Source organism: Rana temporaria, chromosome 1, assembly GCF_905171775.1.
Source record: "Rana temporaria chromosome 1, aRanTem1.1, whole genome shotgun sequence".
Lineage (NCBI taxonomy): Eukaryota > Metazoa > Chordata > Amphibia > Anura > Ranidae > Rana > Rana temporaria.
Window position 1 is genome coordinate 650792278 of NC_053489.1, and position 24655 is coordinate 650816932.

General features: G+C 45.7%; 1 protein-coding gene across 3 annotated transcripts in view; it reads right to left on the minus strand.

Annotated features, from left to right (window-relative positions):
- ATRN (attractin) overlaps nt 1-24357 on the minus strand; it is a 337196-nt gene extending 312839 nt beyond the window's left edge. For 2 of the 3 annotated variants that reach the window (XM_040335496.1, XM_040335495.1), the window contains exon 1: nt 24108-24356. In XM_040335496.1, the coding sequence (XP_040191430.1) occupies nt 24108-24280 (173 nt within the window). In that variant the 5' untranslated portion in view covers nt 24281-24356. Of the gene's footprint in view, nt 1-24107 lie in introns of all 3 variants that reach the window. The other variant, XM_040335497.1, reaches the window with a different exon arrangement.
- Nucleotides 24358-24655: the final 298 nt, after the last annotated feature.

Genomic DNA, 24655 nt, shown 5'->3' on the forward strand with positions numbered 1-24655 from the left:
TCAATGTTAAGTATGGCCGTCGTTACCGTGGATCATTTTAAAAAATGTTAAGTAGTTTGCGCAAGTTGTCCGTGAATGGGGCTGGACGCCATTTACGTTCACGTCGAAAACAATGACGTCCTTGCGACGTCATTTGGAGCAATGCACCCTGGGAGTTTTGACGGACGGGGCATGTGCAGTTCGTTCGGCGCGGGGCCGCGCTTCATTTAAATGAAACACGCCCCCTACTCGCCGCATTTGAATTCCGCGCCCTTACGCCGCGAGAGATACACTACGCCGCCGTAACTTACGGAGCGAATTCTTTCAGGATTCAAAGATTTGCAAAGTAAGTTACAGCGGCGTAGCGTATCTCACATACGCTGCGCCCACGCAATTGTATGTGGATCTGCCCCACAGAATGCAAGTGATTTACCGGGGTTATGGCTGAAGCTATTCGCCATAACCAAGGTATTTTTTTTCTCATGAAAGCAGTCCGAGCGGCTAGATTGCTTTTAGAAGCAACGAGAGGGGACACCCCCTTCCACCGCTCACCGGTGTTTCTCTGGCTTACCGTTTTTACTGGTGCGCCTCAGAAAAAATCCAAGGCTGCGGCTGGCTGGTCACAGAGGCGAACAGATATCTTTGATCACCACTATGGCCTTGGATGATCGGTCTAGGGCAGAAGTAATTATTTATTTAACTTTTGCTTTTAGGGCCAGTTCACACCAGACGCAGTTCCGTTCAGTTTCGTGTGCATTTTTCTGCACTAAAAATGCATGCACAGTGTTTTCCATGTATTCCAATGGCTCCAGTTCACACCATGCAGTCAGTTTCCAGTGCAGAAACGGACCGCAAACTGACTGCATGGTGTGAACTAGAGCCATTGGAATACATGGAAAACACTGTGCATGCATTTTGTGCAGAAAAAAAGCGCACAGAACTGAATGGAACTGCGTCTGGTGTGAACTGGCCCTAAAAGGAGCGATGTGGGTATTTTTGACCCCAGATCTCTTCATTAAGGGGTCCTGTCATCCTTATTACAAGAGATGTTAAAATTCCTTGTAATAGGAATAAAAGTGATACATTTTTTAAAAAAAAAAATGTTTTTTTTATATATTTTTTTAAAGCGCCACCAAACCTTTGTGCTGTCGCGCGTACTGAAATATAAACATTTAACACTAGGGCGGTGCACTTGCTGGGTGTTATGAAAAGTCCTGCAAACGGCATCTTTGGAGCGGTTTGGGAGCGCTGTAAATAGCAATGAATGGGCAGCGATTCCAAAGTACCTGAAATCGCTTTAAAAGTGCCGCAAAACGGGATTTTGTATTTGGTAAAAAGCGCCCTGCTAGCTGCCAAAAAACGCCGCTAAAATAGCACTAAACCACTGCAAAACCGAGTGGAGCTTTAGGGCCAACGGTCGTGCGCTTCCAGTGTGAAAGGGGCCTAAAAGCATTGTGCTGACGTACTTTCATAAACATGCAAAATCCCAAAACTGTGCTGCCCAGAGAAAGCACAATACCAACCAAAATGAGGAAGTGCTTACAACCCTGTCCAGCCCTGTAGGCATTTTTAAAGTGCACTTCATAATATGAAACTGGAGCTTACTGGAGCTTCACTTGCAAATAGTACCTTAGGAAACAACCCATGTTAGCCTAGGTTCACACTGCTGCGAATTCAAAATCGCGGTAAAATGTGCGATTTTACCGCAATTTCGCGGCTGCGATTTCGGCCGCAATTTAATGTAAATCGCGGAAAAGTGAATACCCTGCGCTGCCTATAGTGCAATAATGGTAGCTGCTAACACAGCTTATTCAAAAAAGCAAAAGTGACAAAAAAGATATATAAGTGTAGCGCTTAAAGTGATATGTTAAATATCAAAATACCATGATATATGTAATAAAATTTACACAAAAATGAATAAATGTGAAACATAAATAAACAGTTTGTGCAACCCTTTGGGAAGAGGGTAATACCAATAAATGAATAATGTAATATACTTGATGTGATATCCAGTGAAATCAAAGTCCAACAAAACTTAGTGTTCAAAATAATTAATAATATTGAAGTTCATTATTTCCACATTTCATCCAAGTGAGTGAGAAAAAATGAAGAAGATGCGTGACTTGTAGAGCGATAAAATCCCACCGCCGGTAAAAGTGCAGGCTTACCAGAACTTATTGACCGCTAGTGGCGTATGCCAAGAGAGGTCAATCAAGGCTTATTATGACGGATGTCAGAACACGATCCTTAGCCAGGAATTGTAGACCCAATTGGATGATGTATCCGTAGATGGAATAGATCCCCAGAGACAGACTGGAAACTGCACTGGTGTAGGGCTCTCACAGCCAATTGGTTCAGTAAAATGGCGGTGCATAAGAAAGAGAAAAGAGAGGTGGCCACATAGCGTAACTCCGTATGGTAAAAAATAGCGAGTTTATTCACAGCTGACAAACTTACATTTGGCTGTTGTAAAGATTTCTTGCATGCAAAAATGGGGCGACAGTGGAGTCCTCCCGACGCGTTTCGTGGTCAAAAGCACATCACAGACGATGTGCTTTTGACCACGAAACGCGTCGGGAGGACTCCACTGTCGCCCCATTTTTGCATGCAAGAAATCTTTACAACAGCCAAATGTAAGTTTGTCAGCTGTGAATAAACTCGCTATTTTTTACCATACGGAGTTACGCTATGTGGCCACCTCTCTTTTCTCTTTCTTATGCACCGCCATTTTACTGAACCAATTGGCTGTGAGAGCCCTACACCAGTGCAGTTTCCAGTCTGTCTCTGGGGATCTATTCCATCTACGGATACATCATCCAATTGGGTCTACAATTCCTGGCTAAGGATCGTGTTCTGACATCCGTCATAATAAGCCTTGATTGACCTCTCTTGGCATACGCCACTAGCGGTCAATAAGTTCTGGTAAGCCTGCACTTTTACCGGCGGTGGGATTTTATCGCTCTACAAGTCACGCATCTTCTTCATTTTTTCTCACTCACTTGGATGAAATGTGGAAATAATGAACTTCAATATTATTAATTATTTTGAACACTAAGTTTTGTTGGACTTTGATTTCACTGGATATCACATCAAGTATATTACATTATTCATTTATTGGTATTACCCTCTTCCCAAAGGGTTGCACAAACTGTTTATTTATGTTTCACATTTATTCATTTTTGTGTAAATTTTATTACATATATCATGGTATTTTGATATTTAACATATCACTTTAAGCGCTACACTTATATATCTTTAATGTAAATCGCGGCCCGAAATCGCAAAAAGTAGTACAGGAACTACTTTTTGAAATCGCAGATGCGGTGTCGCACTGATTAGGACAGTGCCATTGCCGACAATTGCCGCCGATTTGAGATGCAATTTGACATGTCAAATCGCATCTCAAATCGTTCCAAATCTTACCCAGTGTGAACCAGGGCTAAAGCATACCCATCATGAGAAGAACGTTGGCTGTCACTACTGGCCTCTTAACAAAAATGCTAATTTCCAGACCAAAAATCTCATCTCTAGCCAAAACATTATACTTTTTTTGCCCTGTACAAATGATTAGTAAGACCTCATCTGGAATATGCAGTTCAGTTTTAGGCCCCAGTTCACAAAAAGGATATCGGGAAAGTGGAGAAAGTGCAGAGAAGAACAACCAAACTGATAAGAGGCATGGAGGAGCTCAGCTATGAGGAAAGATTAGAGGAACTGAATTTATTCTCTTGAGAAGAGGCGTTTAAGGGGGGATATGATCAACATGTACAAATATATAAGGGGTCCATACAGAGAACTTGGTGTTGAGTTATTCACTTTACGGTCAACACTGAGGACAAGGGGGCACTCTTTACGCCTAGAGGAAAAGAGATTTCACCTCCAAATACAGAAAGGTTTCTTCACAGTAAGAGCTGTGAAATGTGGAATAGAATCCCTCCAGAGGTGGTTCTGGCCAGCTCAGTAGATTGATTTAAGAAATGCCTGGATACTTTCCTAAATGTACAGAATATAACTGAGTACTAAGATTTGTAGGTAAAGTTGATCCGGGGTAAATCCGATTGCCTCTCGGGGGATCAGGAAGGAATTTTTTCCCCTGCTGCAGCAAATTGGATCAGGCTTTGCTGTTTTTTTTTTTTGCCTTCCTCTGGATCAACTGTTATCCAGAGGATATACTGTTATATTTTAATTTTTTATGGTTGAACTTGATGGACTTGTGTCTTTTTTCAACCTGACCAACTTTATTTTACACAGCAAAGGGTTAAAACCTCTATCAGATTTGTATTGCCTGCTGTAAAGTGTTGGATTTCCTTCTCTTCTAGACAGTGGCTAAACAACATTCTTAAAAGAGATCAACATCGGCATTCTACAAAATTCTCTTCAGTGTATATACAGAAACTGTTTGTATACATTTTGGTGCATAACCTACAACCAACAGGTCAAGCCATCTGATATCTTGGGAGTCAATTCAGCTGATGTCATGGGCCCCCTCGCAAAGCCCAATAGCGCTACGGGGTCCCTCGCAAAGCCCAATGGCGCTACGGGGCCCCTCGCAAAGCCCAATGGCGCTACGGGGCCCCTCGCAAAGCCCAATGGCGCTACGGGGCCCCTCGCAAAGCCCAATGGCGCTACGGGGCCCCTCGCAAAGCCCAATGGCGCTACGGGGCCCCTCGCTAAGCCCAATGGCGCTACGAGCCACACAAGCATGCAATCAAAACTACAGGAGGGGACGTGTTAATGACTGAAGATATTTTTTTTAAACGTAAGATAGCACTGAATTTTCAAAGGTATGGAGGTTGATTTACTAGCACTGGATAGTGCAAAATCTTGTGCAACTCTGCATAGAAACCAATAAGCTTCCAGATATTTTTTTGTCAAAGATCATTTGAACAAGCTGAAGTTAGAAGCCGATTGGATACCACGCACAGCTGCACCAGATCTCACACTCTGCAGTTTTATTAAATCAACTCCATGGTGTGCACAGCAATCACTATGCAAAGTGTCCTCGGCTACACTGGATTTATATCATCAGAAGGTTAAGAACACAAATGTGAACAGAAACAGCTAAAGAAACTGTTAAAGCTCTAAATATAAAACTTGTATCAGTGCTTTTTGGGTTCGCCCCATGCACACGAGACGCTGGTAAACACGTGTTCAGAGGAACACATTCAATGTTATCCTATGTGTCCATGCACACAGTCATGTTTTTCGGCAGTTGCGTTTATCCTCGTTTTTTCAGAAGCAAACAAATGGGTTCAGATGCAAAAGTTTCCACGTTTCAGACGCAAATCGCGGCAAAAAAAAAAAACGCTTTGCCGCAATTTCGTTTATAGGCGTTTTTAACCACTTAAAGGAACACTAAAGGTTCATTTTTTATTAGATCAATTGATTGCTGTAAGCTAGAGCATTTAAATATCACTTATCTCGTTTTTCCTTTTGACCTCCAAAATACAGTACTCCAGGTTTGAAAATGACATTTCCTGTCTCTCCTCTTCTTGCTTTCCACCAGCATCTGAGCCGTTTTGCATTATGGAAAGCAGAATGTGCTCACCCCCTCCCTATGACTACAGCCCTGCGTGAAGATGCTCTCTTATCCCTCACAGGCATGGAGGCTAAGCCTAATGGGAACTGTAGTTCCCATAAGGCCATGATGAAGCAAGAATGAATGCGCACCGCAAACCAGGAAGTCAGTGAGAATAAGGATTCAGGAGTGACGGAGGTGAATAAAACAGCTCGAGTTCAACAGGTATCAAACTAGTTATAATGCAAAACATTACTTTTTACTTTATCAGCTACTGTCACACTTTAATTTAAGAGGAAAATATTTTTGTCTTTACAACCCCTTTAAGCCCTACCTTTAGGCAGCTAAATGCCCAGGCCAGGTTTTGCGATTCGGCACTGCTTCGCTTTAACAGACAATTGCGCGATCGTGCGACGTGGCTCCCAAACAAAATTGGCGTCCTTTTTTCCCCACAAATAGAGCTTTCTTTTGGTGGTATTTGATCACCTCTGCGGTTTTTATTTTTTGCGCTATAAACAAAAATAGAGCGACAATTTTGAAAAAAAAACAATATTTTTTACTTTTTGCTATAATAAATATCCCCCAAAAACATATATAAAAACGTTTTTTTTTCCTCAGTTTAGGCCGATACGTATTCTTCTACATATTTTTGGTAAAAAAAAAAAAATCGCAATAGGCGTTTATCGATTGGTTTGCGCAAAATTTATAGCGTTTACAAAATAGGGGATAGTTTTATTGCATTTTTATTAATTATTTTTTTTTATTACTAATGGCGGCGATCAGCGATTTTTTTCGTGACTGCGACATTACGGCGGACACTTCGGACAATTTTGACACATTTTTGGGACCATTGTCATTTTCACAGCAAAAAGTGCATTTAAATTGCATTGTTTATTGTGAAAATGACAGTTGCAGTTTGGGAGTTAACCACAGGGGGCGCTGTAGGAGTTAGTGTTCACCTAGTGTGTGTTTACAACTGTAGGGGGGTGTGGCTGTAGGAATGACATCATCGATCGAGTCTCCCTATAAAAGGGATCACTCGATCGATGCAGCGCCATAGTGAAGCACGGGGAAGCCGTGTTTACATACGTCTCTCCCCGTTCTTCAGCTCCGGGGAGCGATCGTGACGGAGCGGCTATAAACGAATAGCCGCGCCGTCGTCCCGGATCACTCCCCGCGGGAATCCGACCACCACATGTAGCGGGGGGGGTGCCGATCGGACCCCCCACCCGCTAGAAGGCAAGGACGTACATGTACACCCATGTGCCTGTACGTGCCATTCTGTCAGATTGGGAGGACATCTCCTGTGCACAGCCCTCTTTAGATCACCCCACAGATTTTCAATCAGATTCAGGTCGGGGCTCTGGCTGGACCATTCCAAAAAAAAAAAAAAAAAGCCCCAGTGTGAAAGGGGCCTAAGGCTTCATTCAGACGAGGGCGGATCCGTCGATTTGCAGTCCAAGGACCGCGATTATGGAATGCATTACCAACCAGCATCCGAACAGAAATTGATCACCTGACCTGCAGAAAAAAAAAACTCAAGACCCATCTATTCTGAAGGTCAACAGAATGGGAAAAATGGATGCCAAGCACCTTGAGGCGATTTAGTTCGCATTTGTAGCGCTATACAAGTTATTCACGCACTCACTCACTGTGGTTGTGTACTTGCCAAATATGCTGCAGAAATCTCCCTCCACTTATGCCTTGTTTCCACTGGATGGAACGGTTCGGGTCAGTAGATTTGGAACGGTTTCGAACGGACCGGTCTATTCTGGTGAGCGTTTCCCACTGCAAATCGGACCGTCGGGACAATACCGGATTTGGAAAAAATGCCTAGCACGTCCACCAATCAGTGGAATGTATTGCATTTCCGCCCTAATGGAACCGTTCCATTTTCTATGGCCCCACATCTGAAGCAGGACCCAGAATGGTCCGGTACGGTTCGGTTTTATGGCACGCTTTCATAATGGAAACACCCAAAATAGCGTACCGTACCGAACCGCTCAGTGGAAACGAGGCATTAGTCTGTCTGCATCCATTTTAACTGTGGGCAGCTGAAGCTGCTACCTGTTCACTTCCTGGATTCAAACAGAGGCCCTTTGGACCACTGCACGGAATCGACTCCAGCCATACACATGTGTTTTTATCTTCTTTGGTGATGTCGCAACATTTTTTATATGTTTTTATACAAAAAAATGTATTAATTTTACAATATTGTCTTCAATTGTTTGCTGTTAAAGTCCCACTTTTTGTTTCATATCTTTATCAGGGATTTTGGCAACACCATACGGCTTGCATGTGTGATCACTTCCTTCTTTCCATCTCAGATTATAAACACTTCTCTGAAGAGCAATGTGTTCAGCAAACATTTCAAAAGCTTTAAAACAACATTAGGACCCACAAAAGAGGAGCTGAAGAGTGCTCGAAACTTGAGAAATGCTTTACGAATTCTTATTTGAATGCAATAATCCCCAAACCAGCATTCACGATATGTGCAATGTGTGTGTATGTATGTACTACAGGGATGAGGGGAATATGGAAAGCATCGGGACAGCTGATGAAATATTCATACTTGTCCAAGGGCCCTTGAATGTTCAAGACAACGTGACCCCCTAAAGTCCATTTCTTTTTTTTTTTCCTTCAAAAAGTTGTAGTTCTCCAATTCTGGTTATAATATTATGTTGGTCTCCTATATTAATCTCAAACTGTTGGATTACTCTCGCATACTGACATTAATCAACTAAACCCGGCTCCTACCTTTTCCGAATGAACAGAGTCAGTGATCACCGACTCTGTCCATTCATATGACTGAGCATTGTAAGCTGTGTTTACGATGCTTCAGTTTATGAATGGATAGGAGCCTCTGTCTCCTGTCCATTCATTTCCAGTGCAGCTGAGAAAGGGACTGGGGAATCTGTGTCCTTAGTCCCTTTCTCTGTCTCAAAGGTGAGATATCAGGAGTCTGTTATGACCCCTGATATCTCATCAAAGCCCCCCAACAGGGCTATGAAAAAAAATGGCAATAAATAAATAAAAATAATTAATTGTAAAAAATAATACATATTAAAATAAAAAACACATTGACACATCCATCCCCCTCCCAAGAAAGCATTGTAAAAAAAACAACAATAAAATAGTGAAATATTTAAATTGTAAAATAAAAAAAATACTGACACATGACATAAAAAAAAAAAAAGTATCGGTATCGGCGAGTACTTGAAAAAACAGTATCGGTACTTGTACTCGGTCTTAAAAAAGTGGTATCGGGACAACCCTAGTCTCTATGACTCTTGGAGGCCCGGGCACGACATGAGGTCCTATCTGGCCTGGCAGTTGTAAATACTGTCATGTACATTCCACCACTTCACTCCCTTACCCGGATACGTGCCACCGCTTCACTCCCTTACCCAGGTCCGCTCAGTTCCACCGCTTCACTCCCTTACCCGGGTACGCTCAGTTCAACAGCTTCACTCCCTTACCCGGGTACGCTCAGTTCCACAGCTTCACTCCCTTACCCAGGTACGCTCAGTTCCACAGCTTCACTCCCTTACCCGGGTACAATCAGTTCCACCGCTTCACTCCCTTACCCGGGTACAATCAGTTCCACCGCTTCACTCCCTTACCCGGGTACAATCAGTTCCACCGCTTCACTCCCTTACCCGGGTACAATCAGTTCCACCGCTTCACTCCCTTACCCGGGTACGCTCAGTTCCACAGCTTCACTCCCTTACCCAGGTACGCTCAGTTCAACAGCTTCACTCCCTTACCCAGGTACAATCAGTTCCACCGCTTCACTCCCTTACCCAGGTACGCTCAGTTCAACAGCTTCACTCCCTTACCCAGGTACAATCAGTTCCACCACTTCACTCCCTTACCCAGGTACAATCAGTTCCACGCTTCACTCCCTTACCCAGGTACAAACAGTTCCACCGCTTCACTCCCTTACCCGGGTACAATCAGTTCCACCGCTTCACTCCCTTACCCAGGTACAATCAGTTCCACCGCTTCACTCCCTTACCCAGGTACAATCAGTTCCACCGCTTCACTCCCTTACCCAGGTACGCTCAGTTCCACCGATTCACTCCCTTACCCAGGTACAATCAGTTCCACCGCTTCACTCCCTTACCCGGGTACGCTCAGTTCAACAGCTTCACTCCCTTACCCGGGTACGCTCAGTTCCACAGCTTCACTCCCTTACCCAGGTACGCTCAGTTCCACAGCTTCACTCCCTTACCCGGGTACAATCAGTTCCACCGCTTCACTCCCTTACCCGGGTACAATCAGTTCCACCGCTTCACTCCCTTACCCGGGTACAATCAGTTCCACCGCTTCACTCCCTTACCCGGGTACAATCAGTTCCACCGCTTCACTCCCTTACCCGGGTACGCTCAGTTCCACAGCTTCACTCCCTTACCCAGGTACGCTCAGTTCAACAGCTTCACTCCCTTACCCAGGTACAATCAGTTCCACCGCTTCACTCCCTTACCCAGGTACGCTCAGTTCAACAGCTTCACTCCCTTACCCAGGTACAATCAGTTCCACCACTTCACTCCCTTACCCAGGTACAATCAGTTCCACGCTTCACTCCCTTACCCAGGTACAAACAGTTCCACCGCTTCACTCCCTTACCCGGGTACAATCAGTTCCACCGCTTCACTCCCTTACCCAGGTACAATCAGTTCCACCGCTTCACTCCCTTACCCAGGTACAATCAGTTCCACCGCTTCACTCCCTTACCCAGGTACGCTCAGTTCCACCGATTCACTCCCTTACCCGGGTACAATCAGTTCCACTGCTTCACTCCCTTACCCAGGTACAATCAGTTCCACCGCTTCACTCCCTTACCCAGGTACAATCCGTTCCACCGCTTCACTCCCTTACCCCAGGTACGCTCAGTTCCACCGATACACTCCCTTACCCAGGTACAATCAGTTCCACCGATTCACTCCCTTACCCAGGTACGCTCAGTTCCACCGATTCACTCCCTTATAGAGGTCGACCGATATATCGGTTGGCCGATATATCGGCCGATATTTGGCGTTTTTAAATTAATCGGCATCGGCCGATTTGTGCTTTAAAAAAGCCGATTGATAAGTTCAGCACCGCGACTTGGAAAAGCTTCTGCAATACAAGTCAATGCAAGTGCTTCCCGTAGAAGACTTCTCTCTCTCTCTCTCTCTCCTGGGCAGACTGCCAAGTTTTAGAAAACATATACAATGTTGCTACTTATCAATTAACTGAACTCCGTGTAGAATTCTCAGTTTAACCATTTAAAGGCTAAATCTTTTTTTACATTTGTTGCTTACAAGTAAAAATCCTGTATTTTCTGCTAGAAAATTACTTGGAACCCCCAAACATTATATATTTTTTTTTAGCAGAGACCCTAGGAAATAAAATAGCGATTGCTGCAATATTTAATGTTACACGGTATTTGCGCAGCGGTCTTTCAAACACATTTTTTGGGGAAAAAATATACTTTAACAAATAAAAAAAAAAAACTAAACAGTAAAGTTAGCCCATATTTTTTTTTTTTCAACCAAAAGTTTTCATTACCTGTTTTTGTGTATTATATATATATATATAAATACACAAAAACAGGTAATGAAAACTTTTGGTTGAAAAAAAAAAAATATGGGCTAACTTTACTGTTTAGCCCAAAAGCGCCTGAAAAAAAATCGGCTTAACATATCGGCCCAAAAAAATCGGCATCATAAATCGGCTATCGGCCGCCGTGATTTCTAAATATCGGCATCGGTATCGGCCAGAGAAAAACCCATATCGGTCTACCTCTACTCCCTTACCCGGGTACAATCAGTTCCACCGATTCACTCCCTTACCCAGGTCCGCTCAGTTCCACCGCTTCACTCCCTTACCCAGGTCCGCTCAGTTCCACCGATTCACTCCCTTACCCAGGTACGCTCAGTTCCACCGCTTCACTCCCTTACCCAATTACGCACACTCTCAATCTCGCAGAACGCCAAGCTCAGCTTTCTGTAGAAAAAAAGCAGACGCTGCATGTATGAGTGAGGAACCAAGTTGGTGCCCATTTGTGAGGTGCAGGGGCCGCGCATCCCAGCGGTCGGTAGGCAGGGCAAAGAGGGGAGCCCAACAGAAAGCAGCTTGAAAAGTAAGCATTATTTTACAATATAGAAGGATATTAAAGTGGAGGTTCACCCGAAAAATCTATTTTTAACATTAGATTGCGCCTAATTAGGTGAAGCAGATTCGGGTGTTTTGATTAAAATCAATGCAGTACTTACCTTTTTTGAGATAGATGTTCTCCCGCCGCTTCCGGGTATGTTCTGCGGGACTGAGCGTTCCTATTTGATTGACAGCCTTCCGACGGTCGCATACAGCGCGTCACCAGTTTCCGAAAGTAGCCGAACATCGGTGCGCAGGCGCCGTATAGCGCCGCACCGACAACTCGTGACGCGCTGTATGCGACCGTCAGAAGGCTGTCAATCAAATAGGAACGCCCAGTCCCGAAGACCATACCCGGAAGCAGCGGGAGAACATCTATCTCAAAAAAGGCAAGTACTGCATTGATTTTAATCAAAACACCCGAATCTGCTTCACCTAATTAGGCCCAATCTACTGTTAAATTTTTTTTTTTGGGTGAACTCCCGCTTTAATGTACAATGAGAATTTTAATGCACTGGGAATTTTTTTTTTTTCCAAATCTCATTAAAGATGAACCCTTCAGCAGTTGCAGTTCCCATATTCCTTTCCTGGCAGGTTCATTTTAAGGGTATCAGGCCTGAAGCGAAATATCTTTGATGGAAGCGACTGCCGTCTGATTCACAAGCATTATGATCATGAACAGCCCGTTTAGCATCCCTGAAAGTGTGGTAAGAAAGCTGTCATTAGGCTACAAAAAAAAGGACTGGTATAAACTGCATTCCACTTCCAAGGCCGTCTCCTCACTCGCAGTAATGGTTGGCAGGTGCCCCGGATTGCAGCCTGTGAATGGCAGCCTCCATCAGACGTATTTAGCTCGAAGATAGACAAATTAAAGCAGAAACAAGACAGCAGCTGTGATTTTCTGAGCGCTGCGTCCACAGGAAGACAACAGCTGCTCTTTTAGGCTTGCTTGTGACAGGTTCACTTTGAGCTGCTCAAAGACTATGCTGGCCATAGACAATCAAAATGTTTGGGCTGCTTCAGTAGAGACCAACCAAATTTCAGTGTGTGGCTGTCCATGCTCGACAGTCAATCGTTCGATCAACTTCTCTCGAATAGGCAATTGAGAAGACATATGGATCAGCGGTTGGACTCTAAGCAGCCCTTATCCTCATCTTCTAGAGTCCCCTGTTAGCGCTCCTGGCTCCTCCCCCCTTCCAAGCACCCCCCCTTGCACAGGAGGGGTACTTGTGCTGGTTTGTTCCCGAGCCCCACCCCACTCCCTCGCCATAGGATTTGATTGACAGCAGCAGGACCTAATGGCTCCCACTGCCATCAACCTGCCCTGTGAGGAGGGAAAGTTCGGAGAGAGCTGTGACTCTCTTGCAGATCAGGCTGAAGCAAAGTAGGTTTTTACTTTAACCAGTTGCCAACTGCGTCACGCAGATATACTGCGGGTCAGGAAAGAGGGGAGCCGGTCAGGAAAGAGGGGAGCCGGTCAGGAAAGAGGGGAGCCGGTCAGGAAAGAGGGGAGCAGGTCAGGAAAGAGGGGAGCAGGTCAGGAAAGAGGGGAGCAGGTCAGGAAAGAGGGGAGCAGGTCAGGAAAGAGGGGAGCAGGTCAGGAAAGAGGGGAGCAGGTCAGGAAAGAGGGGAGCAGGTCAGGAAAGAGGGGAGCAGGTCAGGAAAGAGGGGAGCAGGTCAGGAAAGAGGGGAGCAGGTCAGGAAAGAGGGGAGCAGGTCAGGAAAGAGGGGAGCCGGTCAGGAAAGAGGGGAGCCGGTCAGGAAAGAGGGGAGCCGGTCAGGAAAGAGGGGAGCCGGTCAGGAAAGAGTGGGGGTGAGCACAGCAATATATCACAGCAGCCCTAGCATTGCACCAGGAGAGCGCGTCGGGACAACATCGGAGGAAGAACAGAGGGAGGAGACAGCAGAGAGGAGAACCGGCAGAAGACAGCGCAGAAAGGAGAAGAACCGGAGTATGAAAACAAAATATTACAAATTGTGTTTTTATTCTTAAGACCTTTTTTTGGGTGAATAGGTAGGGGTGCAATGTACCTCATACTAATTCATATAGGGTGGGGGGCTGGTATCTGGAGGCTTACAGATTCTGGTGAGCCCCCCACCCACAGACCCCGACAGACACCGGCCAGGGTTGTTGGGAAGAGGCCCTTGTCCCTATCAACATGAGGACAAGGAGCTTTGGGGTGGGGGGGGCGCAAATGTTAAGGGCATGTAGCCTGGTATGGTCCGGGGGGGAGACGTTCGCTCGTCCCTGACTTGCCAGGCTGCATGCTCAGATAAGGGTCTGGTATGGATCTTTGGGGGGGGGACCTCAAGCCATTTGGTTTAACGTGAGGGGTTCCCCTTCAAGATCCTCAGCACACAAGTCGCGGCGCAAGTCAGATCCTCATGACCCAACTTCTGTTGCGACTTCTAATCGCATCAATGGGCCCCCCCCAGGGAACCATTGATTTTGAATAGAGGCAGAGAAACGCTACTAAAAGCTAGCGCTTCTAAACATTCAACTCCAATACAAAAAGCTACTAGAAGCACGTTTTAACAGTCGCTTTTTCCTGGCGTTGGTAGTGGCTTTGCAGCTCGTTTTTTCTAACGTCCCGTGTGCATTAGGCCTAACGATAACCGGTGTGAGAACACCGACCTTCACAAGGTGTGTTTCTTTCAGTGGACAACGCATGCCGGCGATTTCCTTGTGCGTCAAACTCTGTGTAAAGAGGTTGTTGACACCGTTATCTTTATTTCATGTGAATCACAACACTTCCTCATAGCTGGACCTACTCCCCACAAGGAAAACCCAGCAAAGTGATTTCAAATAAGGTGCAAACACCAACGCAAAGCTACAAGCTAAAGAATTGTATACAGGGATGGAAGCTAGATGCCACCAGCAAGAGATATTTACAGCAAGCTTGTGTTAGGACAGCTTCACAGTGCCCCGCTGTGCTTTTGCCAAGCCGTGTTTTTTGAGCAATTTAGCTATTCTTTCCCACAGACTTCTTTGAGGTCCTGCGGGTTCAGAAATCAGAAATGCCTCCTTGCTGCATCTTTGACACGTTTTCAGAAACTGCACCAAAACCGCCAGACATCATAGAGGTCTATGGGAAAGAGCAGGTAACCAGCAGTTCAGCTACTCTTTTCCCAAAGCAGGGCAGAGGAAGCAGCCCTTATATCTCTTGCACATGGGGCCATCTAACTTCAGTGCATCCCTCCCAGTGTAGCTGCTGTCTTTTAATAATCAGACACTCGCCTGTCCCATGGTCCAGCGATGTGGGCTAATGTAGCCCCCCCGCTCCTCTCCCCCTCCTCGGTGCTGCCATTCTAACAGTGCTGCGCATTGTCATTGGCCGGGCAATCTTCTGGGATGTGTCCCAAAAGATTGCAGGAGGGAAAGGGGGGAGAGATTAACTTCCTTCCGGCGCCACAGAGCACCTGGAAGAAGTGGGAGGTGGATGCCCCTAAAAAGAGGGTATCTGCTCCCGTCCCCCAGTTAACTACTTGCCGACCGCCCACTGTCGTTATACGTCCTCACTTTAGAGTTGAATATCTCGGTAACGGCAGCAGCTGCTGCCACAATCGAGATATTCATCTCTTCTGTGGGCGGCCGTGTTAACGATAATGGCGGTCTCCGCGGCGGATTCACCGCGAGATCGCCGTTATCGGTGGCGGGAGAGGGCCCCCCCCCCTCCCGCCGCTCTCCCGCGCCCTCCGCCGCTTACCGTAGCCGTCGGTAGCGGCGGAGGAGATCGCGACCATCCGGCAGCTGAGCGGGGACGAGACTGAAGGAAAAATCTCCTTCGCCTGTCCCCAGAGCTCTGCTGGGCGGAAGTGACGTCAAAACTTCAGTCCCGCCCAGCGTCTTAAAGAAACATTTTTTTTTTTTGTCATTTGAAAAAATGACATTTCCAAATTTTTTTTGCATTTAAGCCCAAATATGAGATCTGTCATGCTTTTTTCTATTACAAGGGATGTTTACATTACATTTTTTTTTTCAGTGTTAAATTCTAAAATAAATAAAAATAAATGCGAAAAGCAAAAAAAAAAAAATTTTTAAAGCGCCCCGTCCCGACGAGCTCGCGCATAGAAGCGAACGTATACGCGAGTAGCGCCGACATATGGAAACGGTATTCAAACCACACAAGTGAGGTATCGCCGCGATCGTTAGAGCGAGAACAATAATTTTAGCCTTAGACCTCCTCTAACTCAAAAAATGCAACCTGTAGAATTTTTTAAACGTCGCCTATCAAGATTTTTAAGGGTAAAAGTTTGACGCCATGCCACAAGCGGGCGCAATTTTTAAGCGTGACATGTTGGGTATCATTTTACTCGGCGTAACATTATCTTTCACAATATATAAAAAAATTGGGCCAAATTTATTGTTGTCATTTTTTAATTTAAAAAAGTGAATTTTTTCCAAAAAAAGTGCGCTTGTAAGACCGCTGCGCAAATACGGTGTGACAAAAAGTATTGCAATGACTGCCATTTTATTCTCTAGGGTGTTAGAAAAAAAATATATATATAATGTTTGGGGGTTTTAAGTAATTTTCTAGCAAAAAAAATGGTTTTGTCTCGTAAACACCGACTCTGAAAAACAGGCCCGGGGCTAAAGTGGTTAAAATGCAAGTTACATTTTTGGGTGGAACTACCTCGGCCCTCCAGCTGTTTTGAAACTACAAGTCCCATGAGACATTGCAAGACCCTAAACATCACAGGCAAGACTCCTAGAGGAAGATGGGATTTGTAGTTTCACCACAGCTGGAGGTTGCCTACCCCCCCTGCCTTAAGTGAACAGGGCTGCTATAGGTGAAGCAATGCTAGCCAGCTATAATTTCTGACCATCTGCACTGTAACGGTCAGGGGTTAACACCGTTTACGATATTCCATTCCACCAACCCAAGACAGCTTATCCGACACTCCACAACCCAGCAGACACGATCCATATGGATTTTCCCAGAATAACGAGACGCAAGCTCTGTTCTCTGGTTCCAAACGAATGAACACTTTAATGGTAAACTCAGCTTGTTATATACAGTTAGAAACCAAATCTGGACAATGACTTAATTAGCACAATAGAATATCTTAGGAGCCAGACTCCATTAACACCTCAACAGTATGTGTCCCCACATTGAATGAGTCATTCTATTGACCGGTTGTAATTAGTTCTTCTAGACATTAAGGCAGGGCTCGACAAATCCCGGGCGCCAGGTCGCCACGGCGACTAGAAATAGGGTCCTGGCGACTTGGCTTGGAAGGGGTGCAAAAACCCCCAAACATTATATATATTTATTATCCTAACATCCTAGAGAATAAAATGGCGATCATTGCAATACTTTCTGTCACGCCGTATTTGCGCAGCGGTCTTACAAGCGCACTTTTTTTGTGAAAAAGATTACACTTTTTTAAATTAAAAAATAAGACAACAGTAAAGTTATCCCCATTTTTTTTTATATTATGAAAGATAATGTTACGCCGAGTAAATTCATACCCAACATGTCACGCTTCAAAATTGCGTCCGCTTGTGGAATGCCGACAAACTTTTACCCTTTAAAATCTTCATAGGCGACGTTTAAAAAAATCTACAGGTTGCATGTTTTGAGTTACAGAGGAGGTCTAGGGCTAGAATTATTGCTCTCGCTCTACCAATCGCGGCGATACCTCACGTGTGGTTTGAACACCGTTTACATATGCGGGCGCTGCTCGCGTATGTGTTCGCTTCTGCGCGCAAGCTCGTTGGGACGGGGCGCGTTTTCTGGCTCCTAACTTTTTTACCTGGCTCCTAGATTCCAAGCAAATTTGTCAACCCCTGGTTTACGATATTCCATTCCACCAACCCAAGACAGCTTATCCGACACTCCACAATCCAGCAGACACGATCCATATGGATTTTCCCAGAATAACGAGACGCAAGCTCTGTTCTCTGGTTCCAAACGAATGAACACTTTAATGGTAAACTCAGCTTGTTATATACAGTTAGAAACCAAATCTGGACAATGACTTAATTAGAACAATAGAATATCTTAGGAGCCAGACTCAATTAGCACCTCAACAGTATGTGTCCCCACATTGAATGAGTCATTCTATTGACCGGTTGTAATTAGTTCTTCTAGACATTAAGGAATATATTGTGGATTACTGTTCCATGCTAAAACAATCCAACATATGTCTCTTATTTCCTGCAATACATGAATTATCATTACTGTCCCATCTCATGTAATCCGAGATATCATTTCTCAGTCATCCTATGCCCCTATTGGACATAGGATGACCCAAGAGTAATTAGTGAAGCTGGCACAGGAGTACCCCACATCCTTCAAAAGTCTCTGGGTATCACGGGCCATTCCGTTACATGCACAAAACAAGCAGCTCATATTTTTTGAATGGCCCCATGGCAAGCAAAATCATTCCTACTTCATGCATTTTGATTTTTACACAGTCTCACACACGGCATGAATTGGGGGCGTTATTCAAAAGACATTACAGGAATGTGCCAATGACAGCTAAATTTCTTCGGGATACACTTTAGAGAGATAAGTTACATGTGTACCCACAATAAATGCATGATGGCTTCCCTTTTAAATTAGCATGTGCAATGCAAGATTCCACATCCCCACCATACATTGCTTTTTTCTGCAGTGCCAACACCATGCCTGCGAAACCAATGCCAACTAGCAGCATGTCTTCCCTGCTAGCAGGTCTGTCACAGTGCCACCACACAAAGATGAAGAAATGTATTTAAGTTATAATGAGCAAAAAGTGTGAAAGTATAAATTGCAGTTTGCCAGGAAAAGCACACAAACTTCTTCATCTAATGCCTCATACACACCATCGGATTTTCCAACAACAAATGTGTAATGGAAGGGTTTTGTCAGAAAATCCGACAACAAATGTTGGACAGAATGCTTTCAAATTTTTCGACAACAAATGTGTGCCATCGGATTATCCGACCATGTGTACACAAGTCCATCGGAAAAAAAAAACTAAGTACAAACACGCATGCTCGGAAGCAATGCTAACCATAGCACAACATTAGCAGAAGTTGCCCAAAGGGTGGCGCTAAAGAGCTTAAAAAACATGTAGTTCCTGTTTGTTGGCTGAGAAAGTTTTGGCGTCTGTATTAAGAACAAGTTCACGGCCAACGCCCTTCGCACAAAATTCCAGGGATTTGTCCGATGGAAATCCAATCGTGTGTACGAGGCTTTAGATCACATTACAGGTGGACACCTCAGCTCAGGCCTAAATCATAAAACCCTCATCAACCAGAACATGAACCAGTACTGGGAAAGCACAACCTCCATAAAGAAGCTACAATTGGTAAACACATAGCCTAGATTCACGTAGAGCGGCGTATCTTTTGGCCGGCGTAGCGCATCCCATTTGCACTACGCCGACGCAACAAAGTGAGGCAAGGCCAGTATTCACAAAGCACTTGCTCCGTAAGTTACATTGGCGTAGCGCAAATGGGCCGGCGTAACTCAAAGTAGGCATGTAGTGGGCGGGCTACAACCGTGACCCTGTGTAAATGAGGGCCGTTCGTACGGCGCATGCTCAGAATCACGTCGCAAATACTCCCTACGAAACAACGTCGGCTCAATGCTTTCGACGTGAACGTAACATACGCCCAGCCCCATTCACGTACGGCTTACGCAAATGATGTAAAATACGATGTCTGTTCCATACCTTGCATGGGCTGCGCCGCCTAGAGAGGTGTTTTATCTTTACGCCGGCGTATGTCTTACGTAAACGGCGTAGCTTACTGCGACGGGCGTATGTACGTTCGTGAATCGGTGTATCTTGCACATTTACATATTCGACGCGTAAATCAACGTAAACGCCCCTAGCGGCCAGCGTAAATATGCACCCAAGATACGACGGCGTAGGAGACTTACGTCGGTCGTATCTTGGCAACAGTGAGGCGTATCTCAGTTTAAGAATGCGCACAAAAGATACGACGGCGCACATTCGGACTTACGCCGTCGTAAGTCTCTCTGAATCTGGCCCATAGAAAACGTACATGGTGAACAGTAGAGCTGCACGATTAATCGCGGAGAGAATCGCGATTTCGATTCTCCCCGCCCACGATCTCCCCGCGGGATGACCCGCGATTCTGCTTTTTCACAGCTGGTTCCACGCAGAGTCATTATTCAGGGCCCCCGATTATTCGCCGCTAACGCCCCCGATTATTCGCCGCCGCTAGAGGTCCGCGGCCGGGCGGAGACAATGTCTCCGACGGCCTCCATTTTATTGTAGACCAAGCAATAGGAATTGCTCAGTGCAGAGTGGACGGGACGGGAGGAGCCGGCCGAGTGGCTGCTAATAGGAATTGAGCTGCAGCACCGCCCACCTCCCGCCCCACTGATGTCTGTCTGTGAGTGCAGATCCATTTTTATTAGAAGCCACCCGGCCGGCTCCTTCTGTCATGTCCACTCTGTACTGAGTCTATGCTGCTGGGGCATCATACCTGATGAATCTTCTTCCCTCCTGATCACAAGGATAGGATGGAGGATGGAGAATGGGACTGTTTTGTTGTCTTCTGGTAAATTTCTCCCTCTGTAATTGCAGGTCACACTATTCAGGTGGGACAAACTAACACAGGGAAGGAGGAGGAGAGGTACAATAACTAGGGGGGCCCTGCTGGAAACGCCTGGTGTAAGGGGGGACCCTGCTGGGAACGCCTGGTGTAAGGGGGGACCCGCTGGGAAGGCCTGGTGTAAGGGGGAACCCGCTGGGAACGCCTGGTGTAAGGGGCGCCCTGTTGGGAACGCCTGGTGTAAGGGGGGGCCCTGTTGGAAACGCCTGGTGTAAGGGGGGGCCCTGTTGGAAACGCCTGGTGTAAGGGGGGGCCCTGCTGGAAACGCCTGGTCTAAGGGGGGGCCCCGCTGGAAACGCCTGGTGTAAGGGGGGGCCCCGCTGGAAACGCCTGGTGTAAGGGGGGGCCCCGCTGGGAACGCCTGGTGTAAGGGGGGACCCGGCTGGGAACGCCTGGTGTAAGGGGGGACCCCGCTGGGAACGCCTGGTGTAAGGGGGGACCCCGCTTGGAACGCCTGGTGTAAGGGGGGACCCCGCTGGGAACGCCTGGTGTAAGGGGGGACCCCGCTTGGAACGCCTGGTGTAAGGGGGGACCCCGCTGGGAACGCCTGGTGTAAGGGGGGACCCCGCTGGGAACGCCTGGTGTAAGGGGGGACGCCGCTGGGAACGCCTGGTGTAAGGGGGGACCGGCACTGGTTCCACGTAACCAGCGTGGAACGCAAATGACGCCGACAGATTTATATGGGGGGGGGTGTTCTGGCATTCAGTTTTTGAGAATCGTGATCTTTAGTCTAAGCAAAAGAATCGTGATTCTCATTTTGACCAGAATCGTGCAGCCCTAGTGAACAGCAGTGTCCAATACCAACCAGATAACAAGATACCAACAAACATCTGATTAGTGGCAGAACAGTTATAAATAATCCAATTACACAAGGACGTCTCGCCATCATTAAGGGGTTTACATTGCGGGAAAAGAATGTAGACAGAAATGGAAATGCATATAAATAGAGAATGTAACCGTTGTCAGAAAAGGAAACATTGAATAGAGAGATGGGAAAGGGAAGCGTGTCTGCTGTCTATGGACTCCAGCAGGTTCCAGCTGTCATTTATATTACAGCAGATTATAGAAGGAAGCAATGTGAAAGACTGGAATGTGGAAAACTGACGCTTTGCAGACAAGCTAAAAAAAAAAAAAGAGAAGAGGTAAGATCTCCCAAATGAAAAAAAAAACGTATACTATTTACACAACACAAGACCAGCTGTACGGCTGTATGATCACATCTTCTATACTCAGAGCTTCTAGATACCAGAGTCTCACTTGTATTCTTCTATCTATACAAATAGATGATATAGATCAGTGGTCATCAACCCTGTCCTGCAGGGCCCACTAACAGGCCAGGATTTATGTATTACCTTGGGGAGATGCAGACTAGAATACTGCAATCACTGAGGAGCAAATGATATCACCTGTGATGTATTTCAGTTATCTTGCAAACCTGGCCTGTTAGTGGGCCCTGCAGGACAAGGTTGATGACCACTGATATAGATGACTTCCATCCCACCCCAAACACAAATCAAAGGCTTCCCATCAGAACATACTATATACATAAACGACAACATCAACTTCATACACAATATGATATGCATATATAGGGGAAAGGAAGAGGAGAGGGGTGTACATACACATATATGGGGTGCAAGGAAAGGTGAGGGGTGTATATAGACATGTATGGGGTGCAATGAAAGGTGAGGGGTGTATACAGACATATGTGGGGTACAGGGAGAGGTGAGGGGTGTATATACACATATATGGGGTACAGGGAGAGGTAAATAGACAAAAATATGGAGTACAAGGAGAAATGAGGGGTGTATATACACATATATGAGGTACAGGGAGAGGTGAGGGGTGTATATACACATATGAGGTACAGGGAGAGGTGAGGGGTGTATATAGACATATATGGGGTACAGGGAGAGGTGAGGGGTGTATATACACATATATGAGGTACAGGGAGAGGTGAGGGGTGTATATAGACATATATGGGGTACAGGGAGAGGCGTATATAGACACAGATATGGGGTACAGGGAAAGGTAAATAGACACATATATGGAGTACAAGGAGAGTTGAGGGGTGTATATACACATATAAGAGGTACAGGGTGAGGGGTGTATATACACATATATGGGGTACAAGGTTAGGTGAGGGGTGTATATACACATATATGGGGTACAGGGAGAGGTGAGGGGTGTATATAGACATATATGGGGTACAGGGAAAGATGAGGGGTGTACACATATGGGGTACAGGGAGAGGTGTATATACACATATATGGGGTACAGGGAGAGGTGTATATACACATATATGGGGTACAGGGAGAGGTGAGGGGTGTACACATATATGGGGTACACCCCATATATGAGGTGATGGGTGTATATACAGATATGAAGGGTGTACAGACACACACAGGAGGTGTATATGAGATGAGGGGTGTATATAATAAGGTGCAGGGTGTACACACACACAGATATGAGGGGTATATACAGATATGAGAGGTGTATATATACAGATAGAGGTGTGTATATATACAGATGTGAGGGGTGTATATAAGGTGAGGTGTGTATATACAGATATGTGAGGGGTGTATATATACAGATATGTGAGGGGTGTATATAATGTGAGGGGTGTATATAAGGTGAGGGGTGTATATATACAGATGTGTGAGGGGTGTATATATACAGATGTGTGAGGGGTGTATATATACAGATGTGTGAGGGGTGTATATATACAGATGTGTGAGGGGTGTATATATACAGATGTGTGAGGGGTATATATACAGATGTGTGAGGGGTATATATACAGATGTGTGAGGGGTATATATACAGATATATGAGGGGTGTGTATACAGATATATGAGGGGTGTATATATACAGATATATGAGGGGTGTATATATACAGATGTGTGAGGGGTGTATATATACAGATGTGTGAAGTGTGTGTATAAAGATATATGAGGTGATGGGTGTATATACAGATATGAAGGGTGTACAGACACACACAGGAGGTGTATATGAGATGAGGGGTGTATATAATAAGGTGCAGGGTGTACACACACACAGATATGAGGGGTATATACAGATGTGAGGGGTGTATATAAGGTGAGGTGTGTATATACAGATGTGTGAGGGGTGTATATATACAGATGTGTGAGGGGTGTATATATACAGATGTGTGAGGGGTGTATATATACAGATGTGTGAGGGGTGTATATATACAGATGTGTGAGGGGTGTATATATACAGATGTGTGAGGGGTGTATATACAGATGTGTGAGGGGTGTATATATACAGATGTGTGAGGGGTGTATATATACAGATGTGTGAGGGGTGTATATATACAGATGTGTGAGGGGTGTATATATACAGATGTGTGAGGGGTGTATATATACAGATGTGTGAGGGGTGTATATATATACAGATGTGTGAGGGGTATATATACAGATGTGTGAGGGGTATATATACAGATGTGTGAGGGGTGTATATATACAGATGTGTGAGGGGTATATATATATACAGATGTGTGAGGGGTATATATATATACAGATGTGTGAGGGGTATATATACAGATGTGAGAGGGGTGTATATATACAGATATATGAGGGGTGTGTATACATACAGATATATGAGGGGTGTGTATACAGATATATGAGGGGTGTATATATACAGATATATGAGGGGTGTATATATACAGATGTGTGAGGGGTGTATATATACAGATGTGTGAGGGGTGTATATATACAGATGTGTGAAGTGTGTGTATAAAGATATATGAGGGGTGTATATAAGGTGAGGGGTGTATATACAGATATTAGGTGTGTGTATACAGATGTGAGGGGTGTATATACAGATGTGAGGGGTGTACAGACACACAGGGCCCTGGTGGGGCAGCGGACTCACATGAAGCGGCCCCCGCAGTGCTGGCACTGCTCTCCGGTCCAGCCCGTCTCACACACACACTGCCCGGTGCTCGGCTGACACACTCCGTTCACACACGGCTTGTCGCACTCTTTCCCCGCCACCAGCAGGCACAGCCGGAGCAGAAGGAGTCCGGCGGCCGGCAGCAGCAGCATGTCTCCCCGGGGTCGGCTCTCTCCTCCGCTCCAATGTCGTCACTGTACAGTGCCAGGCCTGACCCGGGGGGCGGGGCTCTACCAATGTCACATGACCCGTGCGTTCCACGCTAGGCGAGACCAATGCCAGGGATAGAGGGAGGGACGGCAGACACCTTCCCCCCTCCGGGATGAGTGGTGTGGACTGCGCCGCGCTGGGAGACTGGTCTCTATGGCGACGGTGGATGACACAGGAACCCAGACAGTGATAGAAAGATAGACAGCCAATCACTGAGCCAGGAGAGCCTATACAATACTTTAATACAGACATTGAGGAAGCAGGGAGGATAGATCCTCAAATACCTGACACAGTGGAGGATAGCCCTTCAAATATCC